The following is a 24,198-nucleotide window of genomic DNA, read 5'->3' as shown; positions in this document are numbered from 1 at the left end:
CATTTTTTCATAAAATTTAGAGCAGGTTTCCTAATCCGGGTCCGATCTATTCGTCACACACCAGCAGATGGCACTACAACCCAAACGCTGCGCACCTACCTCCGTCCATTCACATAAGAATAAGCAATTTATAAGGAACACCTAGTACATTGCAGTTACAGGAGCCAAACGAGAAGTATACCAATCATTTTATCTCCTATTCAATGGCCAAAGTAAAACTCAGTTTTCTAAAAACAAAATTGTACGTAGACAATGGGGCGGGACTAGGAGGTGGTGACTGTCACCAAGCAGCTCCAAGTGCCTTTTTTTTCTATAGGTGACAGGTCCTCTTTAAGGATTAGATACATCTATAAAGAAAAAAAATTACATTCGGCCATTTTAAGGTAACCACAAGGCTGATGTTGTCCATGATGAAGAGGAGTTTGACACTCCATAGCCTTACGATTTGTTATTTTAAAGAGGTTTTTTCCATCTTTAAAAATGATGATGTAATTCTAGGGTAGGACATAACGTTATAATTACTGCAACCTTGGAAGATCCAGAGAATGAAGGAGCTGATTAAATACAGGAAGTCCCCGGGTTACATACAAGATAGGGTCTGTAGGTTTGTTCTTAAGTTGAATTTGTATGTAAGTCAGAATTGTATATCTTACCATTGTAATCCCAGACAGAACTTTTTTGGTCTCTGTGACAATTGGATATTAGAAATGTTGGGTTGTCATAAGAACCAGGATTAACACTAAAGCTTCATTACAGACACCTGTGATAACTGTTACAGCTGATTATTGTAGCCTAAGGCTAAAGTATAATAAATGACCAATATCCAGAGGTCTGTTTGTAACTAGGGGTCGTATGTAAGTCGAGTGTTCTTAAGTAGGGGACCGCCTGTACTGTCTAATCTTCTCACAGTTTCTCGGCTTTACAAGCTATTGCAGATTCCTCACGGTGTAGTTCACACAAGTCACCAATTATTAAGTGCTGAAATTGATATACTATCCCAATATAATATGGGAATACCATGTTAGGTCTCCACGCGATGACTTGGTCACTAATCTCATTGTGTCACAATATCCTACAGGGATGAAGGTTTACCCCTCGCAGACAGAGCATCCGGAGGTCCAGCAGAAGTCTCTGATGGCTGGTGTAGTTGGGGGTGTCTGCTTCCTTACCCTGGCGATTATCCTCAGCACCATAGTGGCCTGTTTGATGAACCGGCGCAGAGCCAGGCGAAGGCGGAAACGAAGACAGCAAGGTAAGAGAGCAAATGAAAGATCTCTCTAGCTAAAGATGCCCACGACATCCAATCCCTGTCTAGATAGACACGTAGAGCATTTATAAATCTTGACGAGGGTGAAGGTCTGCAGGACAATTGGTTTCCTTAGACAAGATGTATAAAGATCCCTTTAAGATGCTTTTAAAGGAAAGGATTCAATAGTTCATAACATGAGATGTTCGTAAAGTCATTATTAAGTCTTTGTTGGAGGTAGTGATGGGTATGTGATAAGATTTGGTTAAGAAGATACCTGCCAAATGCAGTAGGTTAGCCCTTCATAGATAATTCCAGGATAAGATATGAACCAATAGTCGGGATGTTATTTCCATAACACTAAAAAATATTTGCGATATGTAATGGGAGTAGCAACCTTAGCTTCTCTTGGTGCTCCTTCTATATCTCTCTCATCTTTAGCAACATGGGCGTGGATATGCATACATCACCCAAAATGTTATGTCCGATGAGAAGGAAAGTCCAAAATATATGTTCCAAGCTAAGCTGCCCTTATATGCACCAAAAGTTTGGGCTGAAAAATCTCTGCAAATTTTTAATGATTTCTGTAAGAAATCTGTATAACGGGACCCGTCAGATAAACTAACCCACACTACCTAAATATATCTTTGAAAACTGCTATTCTACAGTATTACAACTATCCCTATATTGTTATTTCCCATACACGAAAATTTCCACAGTCCTTTTGTAAAGTTGACTCCGCATCTATGCATATTCATGTTCTTCTAGCTCAGCCACGCCTCTAGCTTCCTAATTGGCAAAGGGGACTGCTTTCTCTCCAGCCGAGTGTGACTCAGTTCAACTTTATTAAACCCCCTCTGTCAAGAATGAGAGAGATGTTGGCTGTGTGTGACTCGGTAAAGAGAATTCCTGAGCAAAGGGGTGAGTGAGATGGTTGGGAAAGATGCTGGCTTTATGTGACTGGCTGAAGAGAAATCAGCTCCCTCGTTCACCCCTCCCTCAGGAATTATCTTCAGCAAGTCACAAAGCCTGTGTCTCTCTCATTCTTAGGGAGGGGAAATGAGCTGGAAAAGCGGCTTAGCAGGACGGAAATGAATATGCCGGACTCGGCTCAGAGGAAAGACAATGATTGAACTCATTTGCATACATGGTGAGTCAACTTTACAAGTAGACAGTGGAACTTTTCAGAAAATGGAGAATAATATTATGGAAATAGTTGTCTGTATAATAGCAGTTTTCAATGTGAGTTAGTTTTTTGCCTTTAAGATCCTGTATGAGCCAACAATTTTGTGTTTAATACATCATCTGGGAGACATATTTTTATTATTCCATGGAAAAGTCCATGCTCAGCTTAAATTACCGAAACATTTACAAAAGACAGAAGACACGAGTGACTATTGTTCTTGGTTCTAGTCCTTCTAAACGCTATGGAGTATGTAGCAAGTTCTAGCAGATCACGGTACAAAGTCATAATTTGAGCTCAGTTCCAAAATATTTAGATCCTCAGATATGTAAGGTATCTCATTGTTTCTTCCGACGAATACACAACCCTTGTCTTCAGACCAAACGTTCCACTTGAATCATTCCATTTCTCCATGACTGCAGACATGCATGAGTATGGTGCTACCTCAGTATCGTCTACCATTCATCTACCTCAACATTGTTTTATTACATTTTTAATTTTCTTGTTCTTTGGATTGGAGTGAGAATGCAGCCAGCCTGTGTGGGGGTGTGTCCATATTTCTTTACATTGTTGTATACATTACGTGGCACTTGCTTTTGTGTTCACCCTGCATGTTCCCCATCATACTACTAAACGTGATGTAACATCTATATGCGTAGATCTGGACTATAGAGGACCACAGATTTTTTGGAGATCTTTATATTAGATTCCATGTAGCAAGGGGGGGAATAAAACCTCAGTTTTGCAATTGTTTCTGTGGTTAATATATTGTCTACTATCCCTTCCCTAAGCCCATGATGCAGGCTATTTGCTCTGATTTCAGTATATGAAGTATAGTCGTTAGGTTCTTAGCGATGGCTGTGGTTTTCCGTACCGAGTAATATGCTTCGACACTGATCAGTGGCCCGAAATGAAAATCAATAGATTTCCAATAGACTATAACTAGTTTCCTACCAAGTATGTGCCATGTGGCTAGTACTATTCTGCTACTATAAATCTTAGACCTAATGCATCATGCTAGCTGAAACTTTGCCAAAAAACACATTCCTTCAGTAAACGGCCTCATTTCGACCCACGCAACTCCGATTCCTACTGTTAGGATTACAGATGTAATTTTGGCTGCTTCCCTCTGCGTTTTGCAGTTTCCTTTTTACGTAAATGTATATATCCATATAATCCATGGGCCCCAATCGGCTGATGGTGTCTCTCAGACTATCATGTTTGTCTTTCTGTATGGAGTAGCGAAGTTGACTACCACTATTCTATACAAAATCTTCCTGATGTCTACTTTCGAAGGATACTGCAAATTGCTTCTTTCATGTCGTTTTGGCCCATTTTACCTCATTTTATAACTTACAATCGCACTAAAAGTGTAAATTGTAAAAAAAAATCAGCTGTAAATAATGTTAAATCAGCTTAGCGGAGATTTCTTTAATTTCCTAAGTGATTTCTCGGAGTCCAGTTTTAGTGGTAAATTGTCAATTTAGAATGGTCCTTTCCTTGGTTGATAAAATAATAGTCGTTATTGTGCAACACAGCCTTTTATAAGATGCCTTGACTTGAGTTACATCCAAGTGTTCTTGGTATTAAGTTCTTAGATACATCTTGATGATAAGTAGATCACTAGACATACAGGTCACATTAGCTCGAGTTCTACTCCTCATTGATCCCTGTTGTGTTCTCATAACCTTCCAGATGCACCAATGGTCTTCTCCCAACCCAAGAAAGCTTCTCCTTCACAGTAAGTGTCTTCATGCTCATACGTCACTTCCCGTTCACTCATTTCATGCTGCCTGTTTGTAGCTTTGATCATTGCCGTTTTTGCTTTACGTCTTTATGCTCTTAGCAACTGATCAAGAACCACTCGATCCTGGGTAGACACATGGTGTCGCAAGTCAAAATTTAACAGTGTTGTGTCCTCATGGTCATGCATCTCCTTCACAGTCACACAGACTTTAGTGTTGAGCTGCAGTAGGTTCATGGTGACTTTAAAGGATGAATAAGGCCCTAAAAATAAAAAATTAGAACATTTTTGGCCACAACTTAAACATCTCACTAATTGGTACAGTGGGCTCACTTCTTGTTAGAATATGGTGACTTAATTCACAGTGATAAATATTTTTCTTTTTGACTGATCACTGTAGATCAGTTCTGTTTTTTGTCAACCCTTGCAGCTTGATACTTAAGGTATAGAGTTTCATTTCTGTCCAGCCTTTGGCTTGGTTACTCTGGCTGAATCAGTTCAGAAATTAGCTTGCACCCTTACGAAATAAATGACTGCGGAATAATACTGATGATATTTGGCTACTTGGTATTTTATGTAGAACACATTCGTCATTATCTGGAATGCATCTTTTTAGTGACATTTTCACCCTTTTCTTCTTTTTTTTTTTATTTCGGACAATAAATATTTAGTAAAATTAATTTTTATTTTTTTTCTTATCCTCAGAAATACTAATGGTTCTAACAGCCCCGACAGTCTCGTGAGGCTCAAGCTTCAAGTTTCGCCATATGAAAGCTTTCGCAAGTCTCTCAGCTTTGCTGAGAAGACTGTGAATAACCTTGGTGTGAGCCATGGAAGCAGCACAAGCGGCAGATACACGATTTACGAGAGTCATGTTGGGGAGTGTGTTCCTTTGGAAAGAATAACCCGGGGACCAGATGGGCGTTTTGTAGTGGAGACGGACATTCGGCCAAATCGAGGAAGCCTCCGAGGCTTTCCTTATGTGACGGAGACTGATCTCTATCCAGAATTTAATGCCAGAGACTCATCTGACCTGAGCCAATGCTCGCAGGCCAAAACATACTTGCAGGTGTGCCAACTACCTGAGCGACTTGCAGAATCCTGGAGGGATGAAGTAAAGATGAGACCAAAGGCTACAGGTCAGGCTCGTAAGGAAGCAAGAGATTCTGGCCACCGTCAAGGAAGATACTTTGGGTGCAGCAGCAGTCCCCTGGAAGAAGCAAAACCGTTTCGAATTCCAGACATTAGTCCTGTCACCTCTGCTGTCACCCTCCCATATAGTCAAGTAGAAGAGGCAAGATGTGGAGAATCTGCTCAAATGGAAGGTGAAATGGAGAGGACTATTTCTACACTCCGAGAATCAGAGACGGACTGTTTCTCGTCACTGAGCACAGTTATAAGAGCACCTTCTTTACTGTTACAGAAACCCTTAGGTCTCAGCGACCAAGCAAGCCAACTGAGACATAGCTTGTCCACGCAAAGTGGAATCCTCCAATACTTGAGTTTACCTTTCTTTAAGGAAATGAGCGTGGATGGTGACTGGCCTGTGGAAGACGAGGCTCAGACCAGAACATCCGAGGCAAGCTCTTCAGAGACTGATAATATAGAAACTGTTAATAACAATGTACATTTGGATGATAGGACATTAATGGACGTTGAAGGAACAAGTGGGGTTCGAAAAGAAGACTCTCCTTGTGCCCCCCACCAGTTGTTGTCTCTTGACTACTTAAGCTGCAAACAAGAGCAATCTGTGCCTGTTAAGTCATTTCTAAAACTACCAGATCCTAACTTGGGGCCAGCAAAAGCAATTTTACCTGGTAGCCTCATGTGGACTCAGCCACCAGAACATGCAGAACGTTTAAAGGTAGGGCAAAGAGCACATTGGGACCATGGAAGTGCCCACCTGGAGAGTAGAGTTGGCCACCATAATCCTTCTCACTTTGAATGTCCTTTAAAGGACCAGCCACTCTCAGTGTTCACAGACTTCCATGCCCTGGAAAAACAAAGACCGCCAGTAGACAGATCCCTCTTCTTGCATGGCTCTGAGAAGGTAATGAGGAGCAGTCTCACCAGCCAGAGCAGTGGCAGAGGGAGTGTTTCATTCCTTAGACCCCCCTCTTTGGCACAGTCTGTGGGGGGCAGCTACCTCAACTCACCATTAGGTGAAACATCTAGTTGGTACAGTGGAGGGGGCTCCCAGGGCTCCAGTGCTGAGGACTATAGACACAGAAAGGACTCTTTGTTGGCCACTATAAGCAACAGGTAAGATACACAGCTGATATGTGCTACAAAAATACATGAAGTAGTTTAACATATGGCCGACCCTAAGGCTTGCCTAATGACAAGTTATTTTGTTGATTGTTCTGATTATCACAGACGTGACACTTTATTTTTTTCAATAATATTTCAGAAAATATGTAAACATTAGTTTAGAGAATTATAAATTTGGAACTATCAGCCATTAGAATCACAACTGGGTGATAATAAAGACATCATCTACTTAATATATTTTGCCCAAGTAGTATTACATATGTCTACTGTAATACTACTCTCTATGTAAATAAATATAACTAGTAGAATTATGCCCATATGGACAAGAGTATAACTACTATAATACTGCCCCCTATGTACAGGAATATAACTACTATAATACTGCCCCCTATGTACAAGAATATAACTACTATAATACTGCCCCCTATGTACAAGAATATAACTACTATAATACTGCCCCCTATGTACAAGAATATAACTACTATAATACTGCCTCCTATGTACAAGAATATAACTACTATAATACTGCCCCCTATGTACAAGAATATAACTACTATAATACTGCCCCCTATGTACAAGAATATAACTACTATAATACTGCCCCCTATGTACAGGAATATAACTACTATAATACTGCCCCCTATGTACAGGAATATAACTACTATAATACTGCCCCCTATGTACAGGAATATAACTACTATAATACTGCCCCCTATGTACAGGAATATAACTACTATAATACTGCCCCCTATGTACAAGAATATAGCTACTATAATACTGCCCCCCATGTACAAGAATATAACTACTATAATACTGCCCCCTATGTACAAGAATATAACTACTATAATACTGCTCCCTATGTACAAGAATATAACTGCTGTAATACTGCCCCCTATGTACAGGAATATAACTACTATAATACTGCCCCTATGTACAAGAATATAACTACTATAATACTGCCCCCTATGTACAGGAATATAACTACTATAATAGTGCCCCCTATGTACAAGAATATAGCTACTATAATACTGCCCCCCATGTACAAGAATATAACTACTATAATACTGCCCCCTATGTACAAGAATATAACTACTATAATACTGCTCCCTATGTACAAGAATATAACTGCTATAATACTGCCCCCTATGTACAAGAATATAACTACTATAATACTGCCCCTATGTACAAGAATATAACTACTATAATAGTGCCCCCTATGTACAAGAATATAGCTACTATAATACTGCCCCCCATGTACAAGAATATAACTACTATAATACTGCCCCCTATGTACAAGAATATAACTACTATAATACTGCCCCATATGTACAGGAATATAACTACTATAATACTGCCTCCTATGTACAAGAATATAACTACTATAATACTGCCCCTATGTACAAAAATATAACTACTATAATACTGCCACCTATGTACAAGAATATAACTACTATAATACTTCCCCTATGTACAGGAATATAACTACTATAATACTGCCCCCTATGTACGAAAATATAACTACTATAATACTGCCCACTATGTACAAGAATATAACTACTATAATACTGCCCCCTATGTACAGGAATATAACTACTATAATACTGCCCCCTATGTACAGGAATATAACTACTAAAATACTGTCCCCTATGTACAGGAATATAACTACTATAATACTGCCTTCTATGTACAAGAATATAACTACTATAATACTGCCCCTATGTACAAAAATATAACTACTATAATACTGCCTCCTATGTACAAGAATATAACTACTATTATACTGCCCCTATGTACAAGAATATAACTACTATAACACTGCCCCTATGTACAAGAATATAACTTCTATAATACTGCCCCCTATGTACAGGAATATAACTACTATAATACTGCCCCCTATGTACAAGAATATAACTACTATAATACTGCCCCCTATGTACAAGAATATAACTACTATAATACTGTCCCCTATGTACAAGAATATAACTACTATAATACTGCCCCCTATGTACAAGAATATAACTACTATAATACTGTCCCCTATGTACAAGAATATAACTACTATAATACTGCCCCCTATGTACAAGAATATAACTACTATAATACTGCCCCCTATGTACAGGAATATAACTACTATAATACTGCCCCCTATGTACAAGAATATAACTACTATAATACTGCCCCTATGTACAAGAATATAACTACTATAATACTGCCTCCTATGTACAAGAATATAACTACTATAATACTGCCCCTATGTACAGGAATATAACTACTATAATACTGCCCCTATGTATAGGAATATAACTACTATAATACTGCCCCCTATGTACAGGAATATAACTACTATAATACTGCCCCCTATGTACAGGAATATAACTACTATAATCCTGCCCCCCATGTACAAGAATATAACTACTATAATACTGCCCCTATGTACAAGAATATAACTACTATAATACTGCCCCTATGTACAGGAATATAACTACTATAATACTGCCCCTATGTATAAGAATATAACTACTATAATACTGCCCCCTATGTACAGGAATATAACTACTATAATACTGCCCCCTATGTACAGGAATATAACTACTATAATACTGCCCCCCATGTACAAGAATATAACTACTATAATACTGTCCCCTATGTACAATAATATAACTACTATAATACTGTCCCCTATGTACAAGAATATAACTACTATAATACTGCCCCCTATGTACAATAATATAACTACTATAATACTGTCCCCTATGTACAATAATATAACTACTATAATACTGCCCCCTATGTACAGGAATATAACTACTATAATACTGCCCCCTATGTACAGGAATATAACTACTATAATACTGCCCCTATGTACAGGAATATAACTACTATAATACTGCCCCCTATGTACAGGAATATAACTACTATACTACTGCCTCCATTTGGCGAGTTAAACTTTAGATGCAGGTCACATTCCCAACTATGCCTTTAACTGCATGTATCTCTGGTCACTTATAGCCTTCCATGATGTAAGCACCATGCACATTTCGGGGCTATCTGATACTTCTTTCATGCTGTTGCAAATTTCGATCTATCTTTTCAAAAAGTTTTAAATAAAAACGATAATGGTGCGTTCTCGGCAGGAGGAACACATCTGTGGATGAGAACTACGAGTGGGACTCCGATTTCACCCTGGAAGTTGATCTTCTGGATGCTCTACAAGTCTATCGTAGTGGTAATGGTGGCCAAACCATCTCTACGGGAGAGGTAGAAAGAAAAAGTGAGTCGTCAACTTCTGTTTTGTTAAGATAACTGATTTCTAGTGTTGAGTGGAACCGAACCACAAACCTCTTCATTAGAAGTTGGGCACTGGATCTGGGTACAGCTCTCATCCTACACGGTGAATCCGAACTGGATTTTTAAACAATGCATCAGTCCTGGACGTACCAATAGATTTTTCCACTTGTAGTTAGCAGTCCATGTGACAATATTAATTGTGCTGTCAAAGTGAATGACATAAGCTAGTGAATGCTGACGAGCCAGGAGTCCTCCAGGGGTTTGTAAAATATTGGTCAACTTCAGGGATCACATCCCCCTCTTCTGCTTCATTCAGTCCTTGTCATGCAACATCTATAAGGGGAAACATTGGGATCTCCTGTGGGAGCCATTAATGGTAATTCCAAGAAGTGTAGGGGATGCTCAGGAAATCCTGGTCGGGGCCCAAGCCATTTCCCACAAAAAAAAAATTTGGTGGCAGCTGTCTAAAGGGTCACAAATCAATGCAGGGTCACAACACAACCGAATCGGGAGACACTCGGTGGAAATGTCATATGGAGAGAAGTCTTTGATCATAAATGAGGTCAACTAGCTTCATGCCAAGTCGTCCGTACCTAATGTTCAATTAAATAAAATTAAAGGTATGACTCGAGTAGCTCCAGCCTGCAAGGTCATCATTTACACACTGCAAAAACTATGTATTCATCAGATAAAACAAGAGGGCCCTGCACCCAAGAGCTTACGATCAACAAGAAAAAAGGGGTGGCACAGGAGGGGAAGGTGCTTGTATAATGGTCCAGCCATACTTTATAAGGTATCAGAATAAATAAATTATGCAGCTTCAGAAGTAGCCTGTATATTGGTATGTAGTACTTGCAGGATAACATACATAGGAGGAGTACAATGGGTGGGTAAGGGAAAAGAGAGTAGAAATTACACACAGTCAGGGAATGAAAAGATGTTTTCCTATGGCACCTCTGAAGATAAGGAGGTTGGATATTAATCTGCTAGTCTGATATACCGGGATAGTGCATTCCAGAGAATTAGTGCAGCTCAGGAGAAGTCCTGGAGATGTTAGTGGGAGGTTCAAATTAAAGTCGAGGATGATCCTAGATCACTGGCAGAGCGAAGAGCATGGGTTGGTGATAAACTGATAGGAGGGAGGAGAGGTAAAGAGATTGCAGCATTGTGCAGAGCTTTGTGGTTAATGGGGATTAGGTTATACTGTATTTGGAAGGAGATGGTCAACCAGTGCCGTGACTGGCACATCGTGTAGGCATCTGTGTAGTGTCTGGAATCAATGAGAAGTCTGGCTACTGCATTATAGACAGATAATAGTGGAGAGTGTTAAAAGTGGAAGACCGATTATTAGGGAATCACAGTAGTAGATGAGAGTGAATCAGTCACCCGATCCTTACCAACTTTCATATATTGTGTATAGCCATATCAACTCTACACAGTCTATTAGTACCACTTTCTGTAGAAAGTGATACCTTAGGTGGCCAGTCATCTCTTTAAAGGGGTTATCCGGGTTTTAAAAATAACTGAGGGCCGGGCTGGGATGGGCTAGTTAAACATAACAAACATCTACTTACCTCGCCCGGCGCTGCCCATGTCCCGCTCTGCGGACGCTCTACTCTGTGCGCCGGTCTCATCACAGGGGCGCACAGGGAGCTTCCGGCCGGCTGGAAGCTCCTATCCGACACCATCTCTCAGCGCTTACAACGCTGAGAGATAGGGACGGATAGGAGGAGCCGGCCACATCCCGGACCGGAAGCTCCTTGTGCGCGGCTTCCGTGCCCCTGTAAACAAACAGGGGCACGGATCGAAAGGACAGCGGCGCGGGACATCAGCGCCGCCGGAGGAGGTAAGTCCATGTTTATTATGTTTAAATATCCCTCCCCAGCCCAGCCATAAGAAATTTTTAAAACCCGGATAACCCCTTTAAATTTTGGCCTGATGACCACTATAAAGCTCAGTAAAGCTGACCAATCACAGAAAACCAAGTTGGTGGACAGCTAAGTCCTCTGACAGCCTTAACAACATGAATGGTTGGCCAATGCATGTTGAATGGGGTAGTCCGTAGTGTATTTTGCCTTATTTTTACAAATCACAGAACAACAATCTGTAAACATTCGGTCTTCGGTCTCCTGCATTCGATAAGCTACTTCCTTTGTTGGGAAGAAAGAAAACAATGATGTCTTCTCACAAGGCCTAAGGCTTAGAATGGAACACGACAACATCTCAAAAGGGTTTTACAAGAAATACAACAATCTGTGCGTAATTACAATAATAGCTCCTTCGGGATAAGGAGCCTCCCTTGCCAAAAAAACAGGCGGCTTGCACACTTTCCATCCCCTCATTTACCTGGTGACAAGCTTCATTGTCCTTTGATTCACTCTATGTCTAATGTTCGGTAATGGTAGGATGATAGGAGCCAACATCTGCGAGTAGAGGCTTGACTAGAGACTCATGGGATGTTACATGCAACATATTAAATATATCTAATTGTATTGTTCTCTTCGCAAGTGGAATTTACCCTCCTAAGGTTATATTATTGAGTTCCCGACAGATAATTCTCACCAGGACACTTAATAAGATCTTTTTGAGTAATGGAAACACCTAACTGGTAAAGGTCCAGAGATGTTGGACAAACAGGACCTCTTCTTGTAGAAAAATTTTAGTGGCCTTGAAATAATTGACTTGTTTCAACGAAACATTTGTCTCCTGCAGACGTAAAGCTTCCTTCAGAGGCAGCCCCATGCCCGGCTGGATCGGGACCAGTAGACGCGTTGGAAAGTCGTTACCCTCAGGGTCTGTCAAGCCCAGAAGAACGTTGCGCAGCCCTGAAGGAGGAGTTTTTGGAATATCAGAGGCGTAGACAGGCAGCACAGAAAATACACACAAGGAACAAAGACTACGAAGAATGTTTTGAACAAGCGACACTGTTATGACCCCTATTGCCGTTCCTTAGACTGGAACAGTTAATTGCAACAAGACCAGAAGGGACACTGTTACTGAGGTCATTATCAGGGGTATTTTCATCTCTAGTCTTAAGTTTACCATCATGTTTACCAATGTCAACCAAAAAACATCAGGGTTGTAGGTCAATATAGCAGCCACACAACAGGCGTTGTCGGTGACCCCATGGCGGTCCCATAATACAAAAATAAATTATGTTAAATCTTGCAAGACTAAATCAGATCTTAATGCATCACGACCACAATCCGTGATGTTACTGGGCCTGTTCCTGGCCCTTGGTTCTTGAAATTGTAGTTACTAGCAAATTAAAAGAATAAAAAGCACTGCTAATTTTACTCTTACAAATGAATGTCCATAATGCATTGTGGCAAAATATTTTCATGAAGGGCATGGAAACTAAAGTAGCAAAGTACTTGCAGAATGGCCTCCGGAAACCTCTCAGGGGCCCAGTTTCGTGTTTTCCTTTCCTTGTTGTCATTTACTGCATTCTTGAGAGTTGCATGTCTTTCCGGACATCTTTGTATGCGAACATTGTAAGAAATTTTAGCATTGACCTAGGTGCAAGCATATTTGTTGGATCATCAAGGGGTCCCCGTTGGGGGAAGAAGGCAGCTGAATGCTTTCATCATGTTTCTCCTCAGCTCCTTGCTTGACACAACACTGGACTCATTCTGTTTTAACTTAACATCTCCACTGCCACAAGCCATTAGTCCCCAAACTGTATTAAACATAATGAGTAAACTCATACAAGGGGATGTTTTACAGAGATGCACAAGATCTGTAACATGGACACTTGTTGTGGGTCATGTTGGCCAAACCATCCGTGTGTCCATGGACGCATTTACAATCCTATGTGACTTGAGATTGATTTTGCATTTGACGGGTTGGAGTTGAATACTTGGTTAAGACGTTAGGGGCATTCACAGTTGAGACAATCCCATTATCGAAAGTGTTATGTAGTTGCCCTGAAGATCTGTTTTTCTGTATGTTGTTGTGACAGCAGGACTGTGGATTGAAATGTAATAATTTGTAGCTGGGGATGTCCTCCCTCTGTTGTGCTCTTATCTTTCTACGCTGAACACCTTCACATCTCAGCCACTCTTAGTGGTTGCTGAAGTATTCAACCAGAATAGAGGCGGAAGGACTGGTGGTGGTAGAGATGAGTGGACACATAGTTTCAGTTTGGGTTCGGACGCACAACCTGGACATAGTAGCTCGGGCCGTTCATATGCCGTATTGACCAATTACCCGCCAATACGTCCTAGTCCCACAACTGAACCCGAACGGAAACTACTGGTCCGCTCATCTCTACTGAGGAGCAGCAGATGCAGAGAGCTCAGAGCAAAGCAGTGTGAGGGCATACACCACTGCTACCATCCTGGAATCTAACTTAATTTTTCAGTCGTTTTGTTACTAACAACAAACAAAAAGATATGATAACCCAGATCTAGATTGTCAAAACTGCTGATAGGCTCTATAAGTCATAGCTGAAGACCTCCAACACATCTAAGGCTGGTATATGTCTTATAGACAGGCAGGATAAAACGCCAGAGTATTAGCATTTTCTACACTATTATTAATGGCTCCATCAATCATTTATGGGACATGATTAATGGGGCGTTGTGGACAAAGCATAAAAATTTTATGAAAAACTTTCAGTGTATTTGTAGCAAACACATGTTGAATCAATCATTAAAAAAAACAACCAATCAAGTTAAAAAGAACTTCTGACATCAGGGGAGCACAAGGTGCCTCTTGATGGGAATTCCACCTTTCGACAAAAATGGGGTCCTGAGTAATCTATAGCTATGGAGTCAGTGTCTAGACTCAAGACTGGGATTAAGAACAGGTGGCCATGTAAACCATTCTGCTTATTTTTATGTACTCTGACAGACTACATACGTATCTCTTTCCCCCTAGAGAAATGGCGTCTACAGGTGATGGCGTCAGATATTCATAAGTCCCTTCAATGAGCGAAACTTTAATGTGGTTAAAGGTTTCTGCTCATCGATATTTTTTGATTTTTGGAATACAATTTTTGGGGAATTATGAAACTACAGTGTTATCGTGGGTAAGGCCCACCTACCGTTCTGCATTGAGCACAGATTTGCATAGACAGGTTGAGTAAAGATCCAAGGATAGAAGAACTGTTTTTAGATCTTTGCCATATAACTTGGAAATCATTTGTTACGGTCATGTTTTTGAATGCAGCCCCTCCTTCCTGTATTTTATCTTCTTTTATGTTTTCTGTTCCATTGTTCTTTGTGGTTAATGCTGTAACTTGGATTTTTATGATGTTCTGTCATCGACTTTTTTTTGCTCCTGAATGTTCATTCCTTCTCATCATTTTTTTAGGCCTCTTTTCTCAGGGCATCTTTACGTCGCCTATTGGCCACTGCCTACGTAGCTTTTCTCTGGCAGTAGTTCTGTGGGCCTTCTACTCATCAAATTAACCATCCATGTCCTCAATTAGTGTTTTCTGCAAGACCCAGCTTTGCCAAACAAGTCGATTTCCTCACTGGTTCCATTCTTGTGTTTCACAGCTTCATGCCAAAATACATCTGTTCCACACTTTTCCTTTGATATGGGTTCCTCACAGTCCATTTTAAGATGTAGTGACACCTCTCCAGAGGGGTACCTCTTTGAGAAAACCATGCCCTTATGAAGACCAGCTTTCCTGTGACAGATTTCAGTGCCATCATATACTATGCATAACGGCCATCTTCTTTCAGAGGGGCTTCCCTCTAGGAGACCATTTTTTCCATGCAATTTTGGGTGGTCATCTCAAAGAGGTTGCACTATGAATTACTGTTTACAGTCATTTCCTTGAAGCCTTCGCTCTTCCATTCCTCCCACTGTACACCTAAAGCTTTACGAATGTACAATTTTTGTTGAAACTGATAGATGGTCCCATGTTCTTGAAAGTAAAGGATCAAGCAGTTTTTATTCTGAAATGTCAATGCTTTATTCCAAGAGCGTTAAGCCATCGTTAGAGGAGTCTGTACCTATTCCATAAGCTTTGGTTCTCTGTTGGCGAGGAGAGGTTGATAGACGCAACTGTTGGCCAACAGCTATTGAAGGCATCAAGACCATCTTTACGTTAACATCCATTATCCCGATTCCATTATTCCTTTCTAGAATAGCTTTTTTCCTTACCACATGGTCCTCAGTCCATCTACTCAATATCTAGTCTCTTTCCAACATCTCTCAAAGTCCTTTAGTTCACTTCTCGGTGAGACATCCTACGGCCAAGGCCTCGCCCTTCCATCTCCTATGTACTGTACTTGTCCTGTACTCCGGCAGGATATCTCTTTCTATTCTTAGACATATGTTCTCTTCTTTTGTCATCTTCAGCCCCTATTGCGATCTTTTCACAGCTTTTCCCCCAATGACTGTTCTTTCCTTGAGTTAATATGCTTTTCTCTAAGATCTTGTACCGACGTCTTTCTTTCTGAACATTTCTTTTTCCACAATTTTTTAAAGTATTTTTGCAGGGTTTTCAAGCATTTCCATTAATTTACTAATAATGATAGTAAAACTTTACTGGCAACAATGCTTTGTTTCTGCCCTATTGGGTTCTTCTTGTCTATCAGGTCTCTAATAATTTTGTATCTCCTCTTTTGTGCTGTACCATTACTTTCTTACCTTCCCATATGTATGGATGTTATAGCGTTCATCATCATCTTCAGCCATAACCTCTTTCTACAAAGGGCTATTCCAGACAGATATAAAATTATTTGACTTGTTCCAAATAATTCAGCGGATAAGATGTTAGAAGAGACTGCTGTCTCATGGCTTCGTCACAGTCTACCAAACACAGCGTTGGTAGACTCCAATTTAGACCTTCATTGTAAGGATACGTTGGTAATCCGACAGTAGAGTATCCCACTTTGGAGTGGATTATCCTGCCTTGGGCCCTGGGCTGTATGAATATTATTGCCCCTTCAATTCTGTAATATCCTTTCTACATCTGGTACTTGAATCAGCTTCTTGGGGAATGGAGGATGCGTCCTTTCTGCCTTCTTTCAATCTGCAGTTTCAGGACCTTTGTAGGACCTTCTAAGGTTCTGAAATGGCTCTTTTGTACATGTGTATTGAGAGCAGGAACTGATGTATGAGCATCTCACAGGTGAAGATCCTTCTCAGGATAAAATTTGGTGGGTGGTTTGGGTGGCCATGGGCCCCCTAGAAGGCTAGGGCCCCGGGCAACCACCTATATTGTAATCCACTACTGATCCCACTTTGTACACCCACTGTGGGATACGTTCTCCGATTTAGGCAATGTCTATTTGTACAGTTACTTAACCAGTGACACCTATAGCGTACGCTCAGCAGAGGCCGGGAATGGAGGCCATATTAATACTGTCTGCAATTGCCCTTAAACTATTACACAGATGATAACATCCATACGTAAAAGCACTTATAGATAGACTGTTCTGCTACTTTTCATGTATTACTTGTACTATTGACCTTCTTTGTATAGGCTCAAAAGACCTTCATACAACGTCACCCTATACATCATGACTTGTACAGTAAGTGGGGAGTAACCCAAAGACCCTTAAAAGAGGAAGCCAACACTTTGTACTCGCTAACTTCCTCCAAATTTTCTTTCGTTTTTTATTTTATAAGAAAAATACAAAAATTTGCATTTTCTGTACGAAGAGAAAATGTTAAGAAAAAAATTTTTTTGTATTTTTTTTTTTTTTTTTAAACTGAAGTTGAGATCTATCTGGTACCAATGAGACTTTTTTTCTGGTATTGTAAAAAAAATAAAATAAATTTCATTGTATGTATAGAAAAAAAAATATACAAAATATTTTTATAGGACAAGATTTTTTTGCTATTTTGGGAGATTTCTGTGGTTATGGAAAACATAATTAAATAAAGACATTTAAGAAAAAAATGTTTCAGACTTTTTTTTTGTGTATTTCCTGGTGTTGTTTTATCAGCTCGAGGACAGTAAAGAGGTCTTTCTAATTTAAGAATACTTTGGATCGGGGATGACCATGTGATCGGTGGGGTCTCGCTGTGAAGACCTTTTGCAAATCACAAGAACAGTGTCTGTTCTCCTCATTCAGAGACCTCCCCAGTTCTCATAGGAGATCCCAGTGTTTGGACCCCACCCATCTACAAGTTATCCGTTAGATAGAGGACATTTCATCTTGGGACAATCCCTTAAAAACAGTAAACTGAATTTTGGCCCTGGATGGAGGTAAATTCTACTGTGCACTGGTGAAGGGTACTTACCCTAAAAAAAAGCTGTCTATAGATCAGTGTTTTGTACAACTTCCATCCATGTTGTGTCTTAAAGGGGTTGTCCGAGAGTAATGAAAAAAAAACTAAAAGTGGCCGGAGGGGGCTGCTTAAAAAAAATAAAGATGTACTTAACTTCCGGTGCCCTCCAGTGTCCCGCGCTGCTGTCGCTCCGGTCCGGGCGCCATGTAAACAAACATGGCCGCCAGAGCATCGCAGGACTCCGCTTCCGGCCGGCCGTGGCTGGCCACGCCTACCCGTCCCCATTCACGGCATTGTGTAAGGGGGCCGGAAGGTTGTCGGGTCCGGCCGGAAGCAGAGTCCTGCGCTGCTCCGGCGGCCATGTTTGTTTACATGGCGCCCGGACCGGAGCGACAGCAGCGTGGGACACCAAAGGGCACCGGAAGGTAAGTAGTTCTTTATTTTTTTAAGCAGCCCCCTCCAGCCACCTTTAGTTTTTTTTTTCATTACTCTCGGACAACCCCTTTTAAGACCTATTTAAAGGGTTGGACGTTAACTTTTATATAAGGCTTCATCAGCTTACGTGGAGTATCTTCCAGATCCTTGGGTGAGGGAAAGTTCAACTGCTTCTCTGGCCGAAGATCGGCAAAATACGCCATGAATGTTTGATCGATGGGAGGTCAATCGGCAGTATGGTTTCTTCATACTACTAATAATAAGTGAAAGTCCCATAGGCCGATTCTCAGCGATGCAAAGTGGGGCTCTGGCTATTACACACGTTATTTTAAACCATCTTGTTAATGAGCCGTATTACAAGAATGTTTTACCTTCTAATGAGGCGGTAAAAACAAACATCACGTAGCCAGGAATTCTATAAATCAGATCTCTGGGATGTCTGGGAGACATATGAAGGATATACCAAATTATAACTAAGATGTATTTCTACTATATTACATGCAGCTATCATTTTGAATAACTTGCTTATACAGGGAAAGGTAAATTGTTAATCATGGAGCAATAAAATAGCGCTGCCTAGTGGCAAATGAAGAGCATTTGAGAAGCGTAGCTAGGCTTATATGTACAGCTCCTAAGTGATTTTATATACAGACACTGTATATACAGGCCCAGGGGTGGGGGTTTACATACAAGATAGGTTCTTTAGGATTGTTCTTAAGTTGAATTTGTATGTAAGTCAGAACTGTATATTTTATAATTGTAACCTAGACAGAATTGGACTGAATTGCAATACCACTCATAAACTGTGAACAGTAGGCGTGAGCGGACCGGAACTTTAGGTTCAGCATTCTCTGTTTGCCAGCTTTGCCTAACCTGGACATGTTGCTTAATGGACTGCAGAGCAGCCAATCAGGCAGGTTTATCCCCCTAGCATCTAGGCATGGCTGTGGCTTGCCGGGAGTGTGCATCAGGCGTCCACCTGGCCAGTCACAGCCATGCCTAGCTGCCTGATTGGAACATGTCTAGGTGAGAAAAAGGAGGATGGTAGGGAAAAAAGGGGGGAGGTATCCTCCTATATCTTTCTTCCACTTAAACTGTCTATTTAAGTAGGATTGTGCAAACAGAGGCTCCAGAGAAAGGGATCCTGAAAGGGAGGGATCAACAGGTATTCCTCCCAAGGAGCCCAAACCCAGTTGTTTTACTCGGATCTGGGGAGTTGTCCACCAGCTTCTCCATTCTTCGTATAAATCGGAGACCTTGTATCCACTCCATGGTGGTAGGTGGGGGCTCTACCAATGTCGTGGAATCACCGTCCATACCCATGCAAGAAAGTGATGAAAGTGAACCTTTTTAATAGAAGAGGCAACACAGAGAGGTGCGCCATTCTAGGATATGGTCTTACCAGTAACTTGGTTATAGCTATCAAACACCATTTGCCAGAAAGGTTGGATCCCTGGGCAACTCCACCAAATGTGCAACATGGATCCCACCTCTGCACCGCACCTCCAACAGATCTCCGACACCTCCGGATGCATTTTGTGTTGAGTGTGAGAGGGCACCTGTACTACCTCGACATTATTTTATCATTCTTCCCCTGAGCGCCACATGGCAGAGACAGTCTGTGGCAAAACAAAAAGGCTTTTTCCCATTCCGCATCAGTAAGCTCAAGCGACGTCTCCATCTCCCAGGTAGATGTAAACCCAGAGTGCCCTCAAAAAGACTTGTCTACTAATATGGCATATAGTTGGGATAACACATATTCAGGAGGGGATGAAGACCAAAAAAGGGTCTTTAGGGCAGTTGGAGATGATCCAAATTTAGAGTCCACGTCACAGCTAACAGAGAACATGTCCAGGTTAGGTGGAGCTGCAAAACGGAGGACGGCCAAGCTAAGATTTGGGTCCACTCATCGTTAGAGAACAGGTGTGGCGCTGTTAGTAGGAGACAGTAAAGCAGCCATGCTTTTCTAACTTTGGGCAACCCCACATAAAACCAACCTGAAAGTTTATTATACATGTTTTATATTTCTTTTTATATTATGTTTGGATGCTTGGATGGGTTTCACCTCCAAAGGTGCTACGTAACAAAATAGACTTGCTGGTGAAGCCCTGTGTGAAGTACAGCTGCCTGACTGAAGCTGACATTTCGGTAGTAACCTATGAGACAAGAACTTCCTCCACTCCTGCATTCATTCCCTCAGAAGCTATCTATAGGAAGTGTCTGCTGGGGACCTGGAGTCTGTCTGAGTGGGATCAGTGGTTTGGCTGTCTGCGTAGGGAGGGGGCTGACGTTTAATCCCCTCCACCCCCCTCCCCTCCTCAGTCTTCTCTCATCTTCTGGTTTTGCCTCATCACAAAAACTTGCATTTCCTCTCTTCCCATATTTGGACATTTTAAGGATTTTGGCGTCACAGACACGAGCAGCGGGAGCAGGAATGTGACGGGGAGGGAGATACAGGACAGAGGGCAGGTGCTGTCTGTATGGATCAGTACAAATGTGTCAAACAATAAACTTTTTCTACAGACTCTCATGACGTCAATGTACATGCTACTATCAGGGGCTCATGGCTGCTAAGCCTGTAACAGAAAGTCATTACTGGCTGCATTGGATTGTTATCAGTAACGACTACTATATAACTACAATAATACCACCCCTATGTACACAAAGTCGCCTCCTCTATTACACTGACCATGTAGAACATGTAGGGTCACTTTTGGAAAGGATTGGTATTTGTATGGAGACACTGGGGGTCATTTACTAAGGGCCTGATTCGCGTTTTCCCAACGTGTTACCCGAATATTTCCGATTGTTTTCGTACAAATTCAACATTGGCACACAGCTTCTACTTATTTATGAGATTCGTTTTAGTGTGTCGTTTACCATATCAGTTATATTGCTGTGCGGGGTTCCACCCTCTATGTCGAATATTTCCGATTTGCGCAGATTTTCCCCTGAATTGCCCAGGGATTTTGGCGCACGCTATCGGATTGTGGCGCATCGGCGCTGGCATGCACGCAATGGAAATCGGGGGGCGTGGCCGAACGAAAACCCGACGAATTCGGAAAAACCGCCGCATTTAAAAAAAAAATCGGCGGTAAGTCGTGGAGCTTGCACTCACCTTCACTCAGCCCGGCTTGGTGTATTCCAGTGCGTTCCGGGGAACTTCAGCGCAGCAGCGCCACCTGGTGGACGTCGGAGGAACTGCCTTAATGAATCCCAGCCGGACCCGAATCCACCGCAGAGAACGCGCCGCTGGATCGCGAATGGACCGGGTAAGTAAATCTGCCCCATTATATGACATATTTATTTACTATTCAGAACAATCTAAAGTATCTAAAAAGTTACATTGTGACAATACTTTTTCCACCGGCTCTGATTACCTGAACCTAAGGTACAATCCTGTAAATGGCAACATTGTCGTAAGTTATGGAGAATGCTACAGCCTAATGCTTGGAAGTGACGAGGTATCACTAATACGGGGGCTCAGCCAGTGCCGGACACGTGTACACTCACATATGTGACACATACTAGAGGAATGGACGATTAGTAGTACGTCTGGTATGGAAAAACAAAGTGTTCCTGTGATGTAAGTGGAAAATGATGGTTCCATTTCTGTTCCCCGCGTTCCACTGGATGCTGTATAATGGAGGTACAAGGGGTAGTACCCCAGCTTACAGAGCCACGTGGAGAACCATGTGCTGAGACATCTGAAACCACGTATGGTGTTGGAAAAGGTAGATGACGTCTTTAAACAGACAAGTGTGTAGGAAGCGCCTAAACCCTGAATGAACGACCTTCATATAACAATCCTGCTCCTCTATGATTCAACTGGAGAGACCCTCAAGTATGTGGTACCTGCTGAAGGCTAATATTCAATATGCGCCAATAGAGCGTTAGACACTTGGCTAATTTTCAGCTTTGTTTCAATTTTGTGTTAATGTGATGCTTCAAGTCCTGGTTCCATCAGCGATTCCCTGTGGGAGTAAGGTAACCTGTTAGGAGCGGCCCCGTAGGCTCAATGGTAACTGAATGTTTCTACTCTTCTCGGGGCTAATCTACAGTGAACAGTAATAAGCCGATAGAACTTTGCTGCCAGCAGTTACTTCTCTACAATCCCCTATAAACATACAACCTATAACACCCAGCGCTCCACATATCACCACTTATCACTGGGTGGAAATGCAACGTCTTGTTAAACCCTGCCAGGAGCTGTGCAGCTCTCCTGAGGTCCTCTGCTGTCTTTTACTCTACAAACACATAAAAAAGCAGGTATTTGTGTGCGTGACGGTAATAAAGATATATTATACATTAACCTGTATTTATCATCGATCTACCAGCAGCACTTACATTGTCAGACCTGAGGGACAAAGAAGTAACAAAGAAACTCAAGCATAACTGAACATAGGGGGCAGTATTATAGTAGTTATATTCTTGTACATAGGGGGCAGTATTATAGTAGTTATATTCCTGTACATAGGGGGCAGTATTATAGTAGTTATATTCCTGTACATAGGGGGCAGTATTATAGTAGTTATATTCTTGTACATAGGGGGCAGTATTATAGTAGTTATATTCCTGTACATAGGGGGCGGTATTATAGTAGTTATATTCTTGTACATAGGGGGCGGTATTATAGTAGTTATATTCTTGTACATAGTGGGCAGTATTATAGTAGTTATATTCTTGTACATAGGGGGCAGTATTATAGTAGTTATATTCCTGTACATAGGGGGCAGTATTATAGTAGTTATATTCCTGTACATAGGGGACAGTATTATAGTAGTTAGATTCCTGTACATAGGGGGCAGTATTATAGTAGTTATATTCCTGTACATAGGGGGCAGTATTATAGTAGTTATATTCTTGTACATAGGGGGCAGTATTATAGTAGTTATATTCTTGTACATAGTGGGCAGTATTATAGTAGTTATATTCCTGTACATAGGGGGCAGTATTATAGTTATATTCCTGTACATAGGGAGCAGTATTATAGTAGTTATATTCTTGTACATAGGGAGCAGTATTATAGTAGTTATATTCTTGTACATAGGGGCAGTATTATAGTAGTTATATTCCTGTACATAGGGGCAGTATTATAGTAGTTATATTCCTGTACATAGGGGGCAGTATTATAGTAGTTATATTCTTGTATATAGGGGGCAGTATTATAGTAGTTATATTCTTGTACATAGGGGGCAGTATTATAGTAGTTATATTCCTGTACATAGGGGCAGTATTGTAGTTATATTCCTGTACATAGGGAGCAGTATTATAGTAGTTATATTCTTGTACATAGGGAGCAGTATTATAGTAGTTATATTCTTGTACATAGGGGCAGTATTATAGTAGTTATATTCCTGTACATAGGGGCAGTATTATAGTAGTTATATTCCTGTACATAGGGGGCAGTATTATAGTAGTTATATTCTTGTACATAGGGGGCAGTATTATAGTAGTTATATTCTTGTACATAGGGGGCAGTATTATAGTAGTTATATTCCTGTACATAGGGGCAGTATTGTAGTTATATTCCTGTACATAGGGAGCAGTATTATAGTAGTTATATTCTTGTACATAGGGAGCAGTATTATAGTAGTTATATTCTTGTACATAGGGGCAGTATTATAGTAGTTATATTCCTGTACATAGGGGCAGTATTATAGTAGTTATATTCCTGTACATAGGGGGCAGTATTATAGTAGTTATATTCTTGTATATAGGGGGCAGTATTATAGTAGTTATATTCTTGTACATAGAGGGCAGTATTATAGAAGTTATATTCCTGTACATAGGGGGCAGTATTATAGTAGTTATATTCTTGTACATAGGGGGCAG

At 41.0% G+C, this 24,198-nt stretch overlaps 1 protein-coding gene across 5 annotated transcripts in view; it reads left to right on the top strand.

Moving 5' to 3' along the window:
* IGSF9 (immunoglobulin superfamily member 9) overlaps positions 1 to 17,560 on the top strand; it is a 62,717-nt gene extending 45,157 nt beyond the window's left edge. For 4 of the 5 annotated variants that reach the window (XM_072114770.1, XM_072114771.1, XM_072114772.1 and 1 more), the window contains exons 17-21: positions 1,079 to 1,252; positions 4,125 to 4,170; positions 4,879 to 6,435; positions 9,579 to 9,715; positions 12,445 to 17,560. In XM_072114770.1, the coding sequence (XP_071970871.1) occupies positions 1,079 to 1,252; positions 4,125 to 4,170; positions 4,879 to 6,435; positions 9,579 to 9,715; positions 12,445 to 12,665 (2,135 nt within the window). In that variant the 3' untranslated portion in view covers positions 12,666 to 17,560. The remainder of the gene's footprint in view (positions 1 to 1,078; positions 1,253 to 4,124; positions 4,171 to 4,878; positions 6,436 to 9,578; positions 9,716 to 12,444) is intronic. The other variant, XR_011848770.1, reaches the window with a different exon arrangement.
* The last annotated feature ends 6,638 nt before the right edge of the window (positions 17,561 to 24,198 follow it).

This window comes from Engystomops pustulosus, chromosome 7 (assembly GCF_040894005.1).
Source record: "Engystomops pustulosus chromosome 7, aEngPut4.maternal, whole genome shotgun sequence".
NCBI classification, from domain to species: domain Eukaryota; kingdom Metazoa; phylum Chordata; class Amphibia; order Anura; family Leptodactylidae; genus Engystomops; species Engystomops pustulosus.
This window is presented reverse-complemented; position numbering and strand designations above follow the sequence as displayed.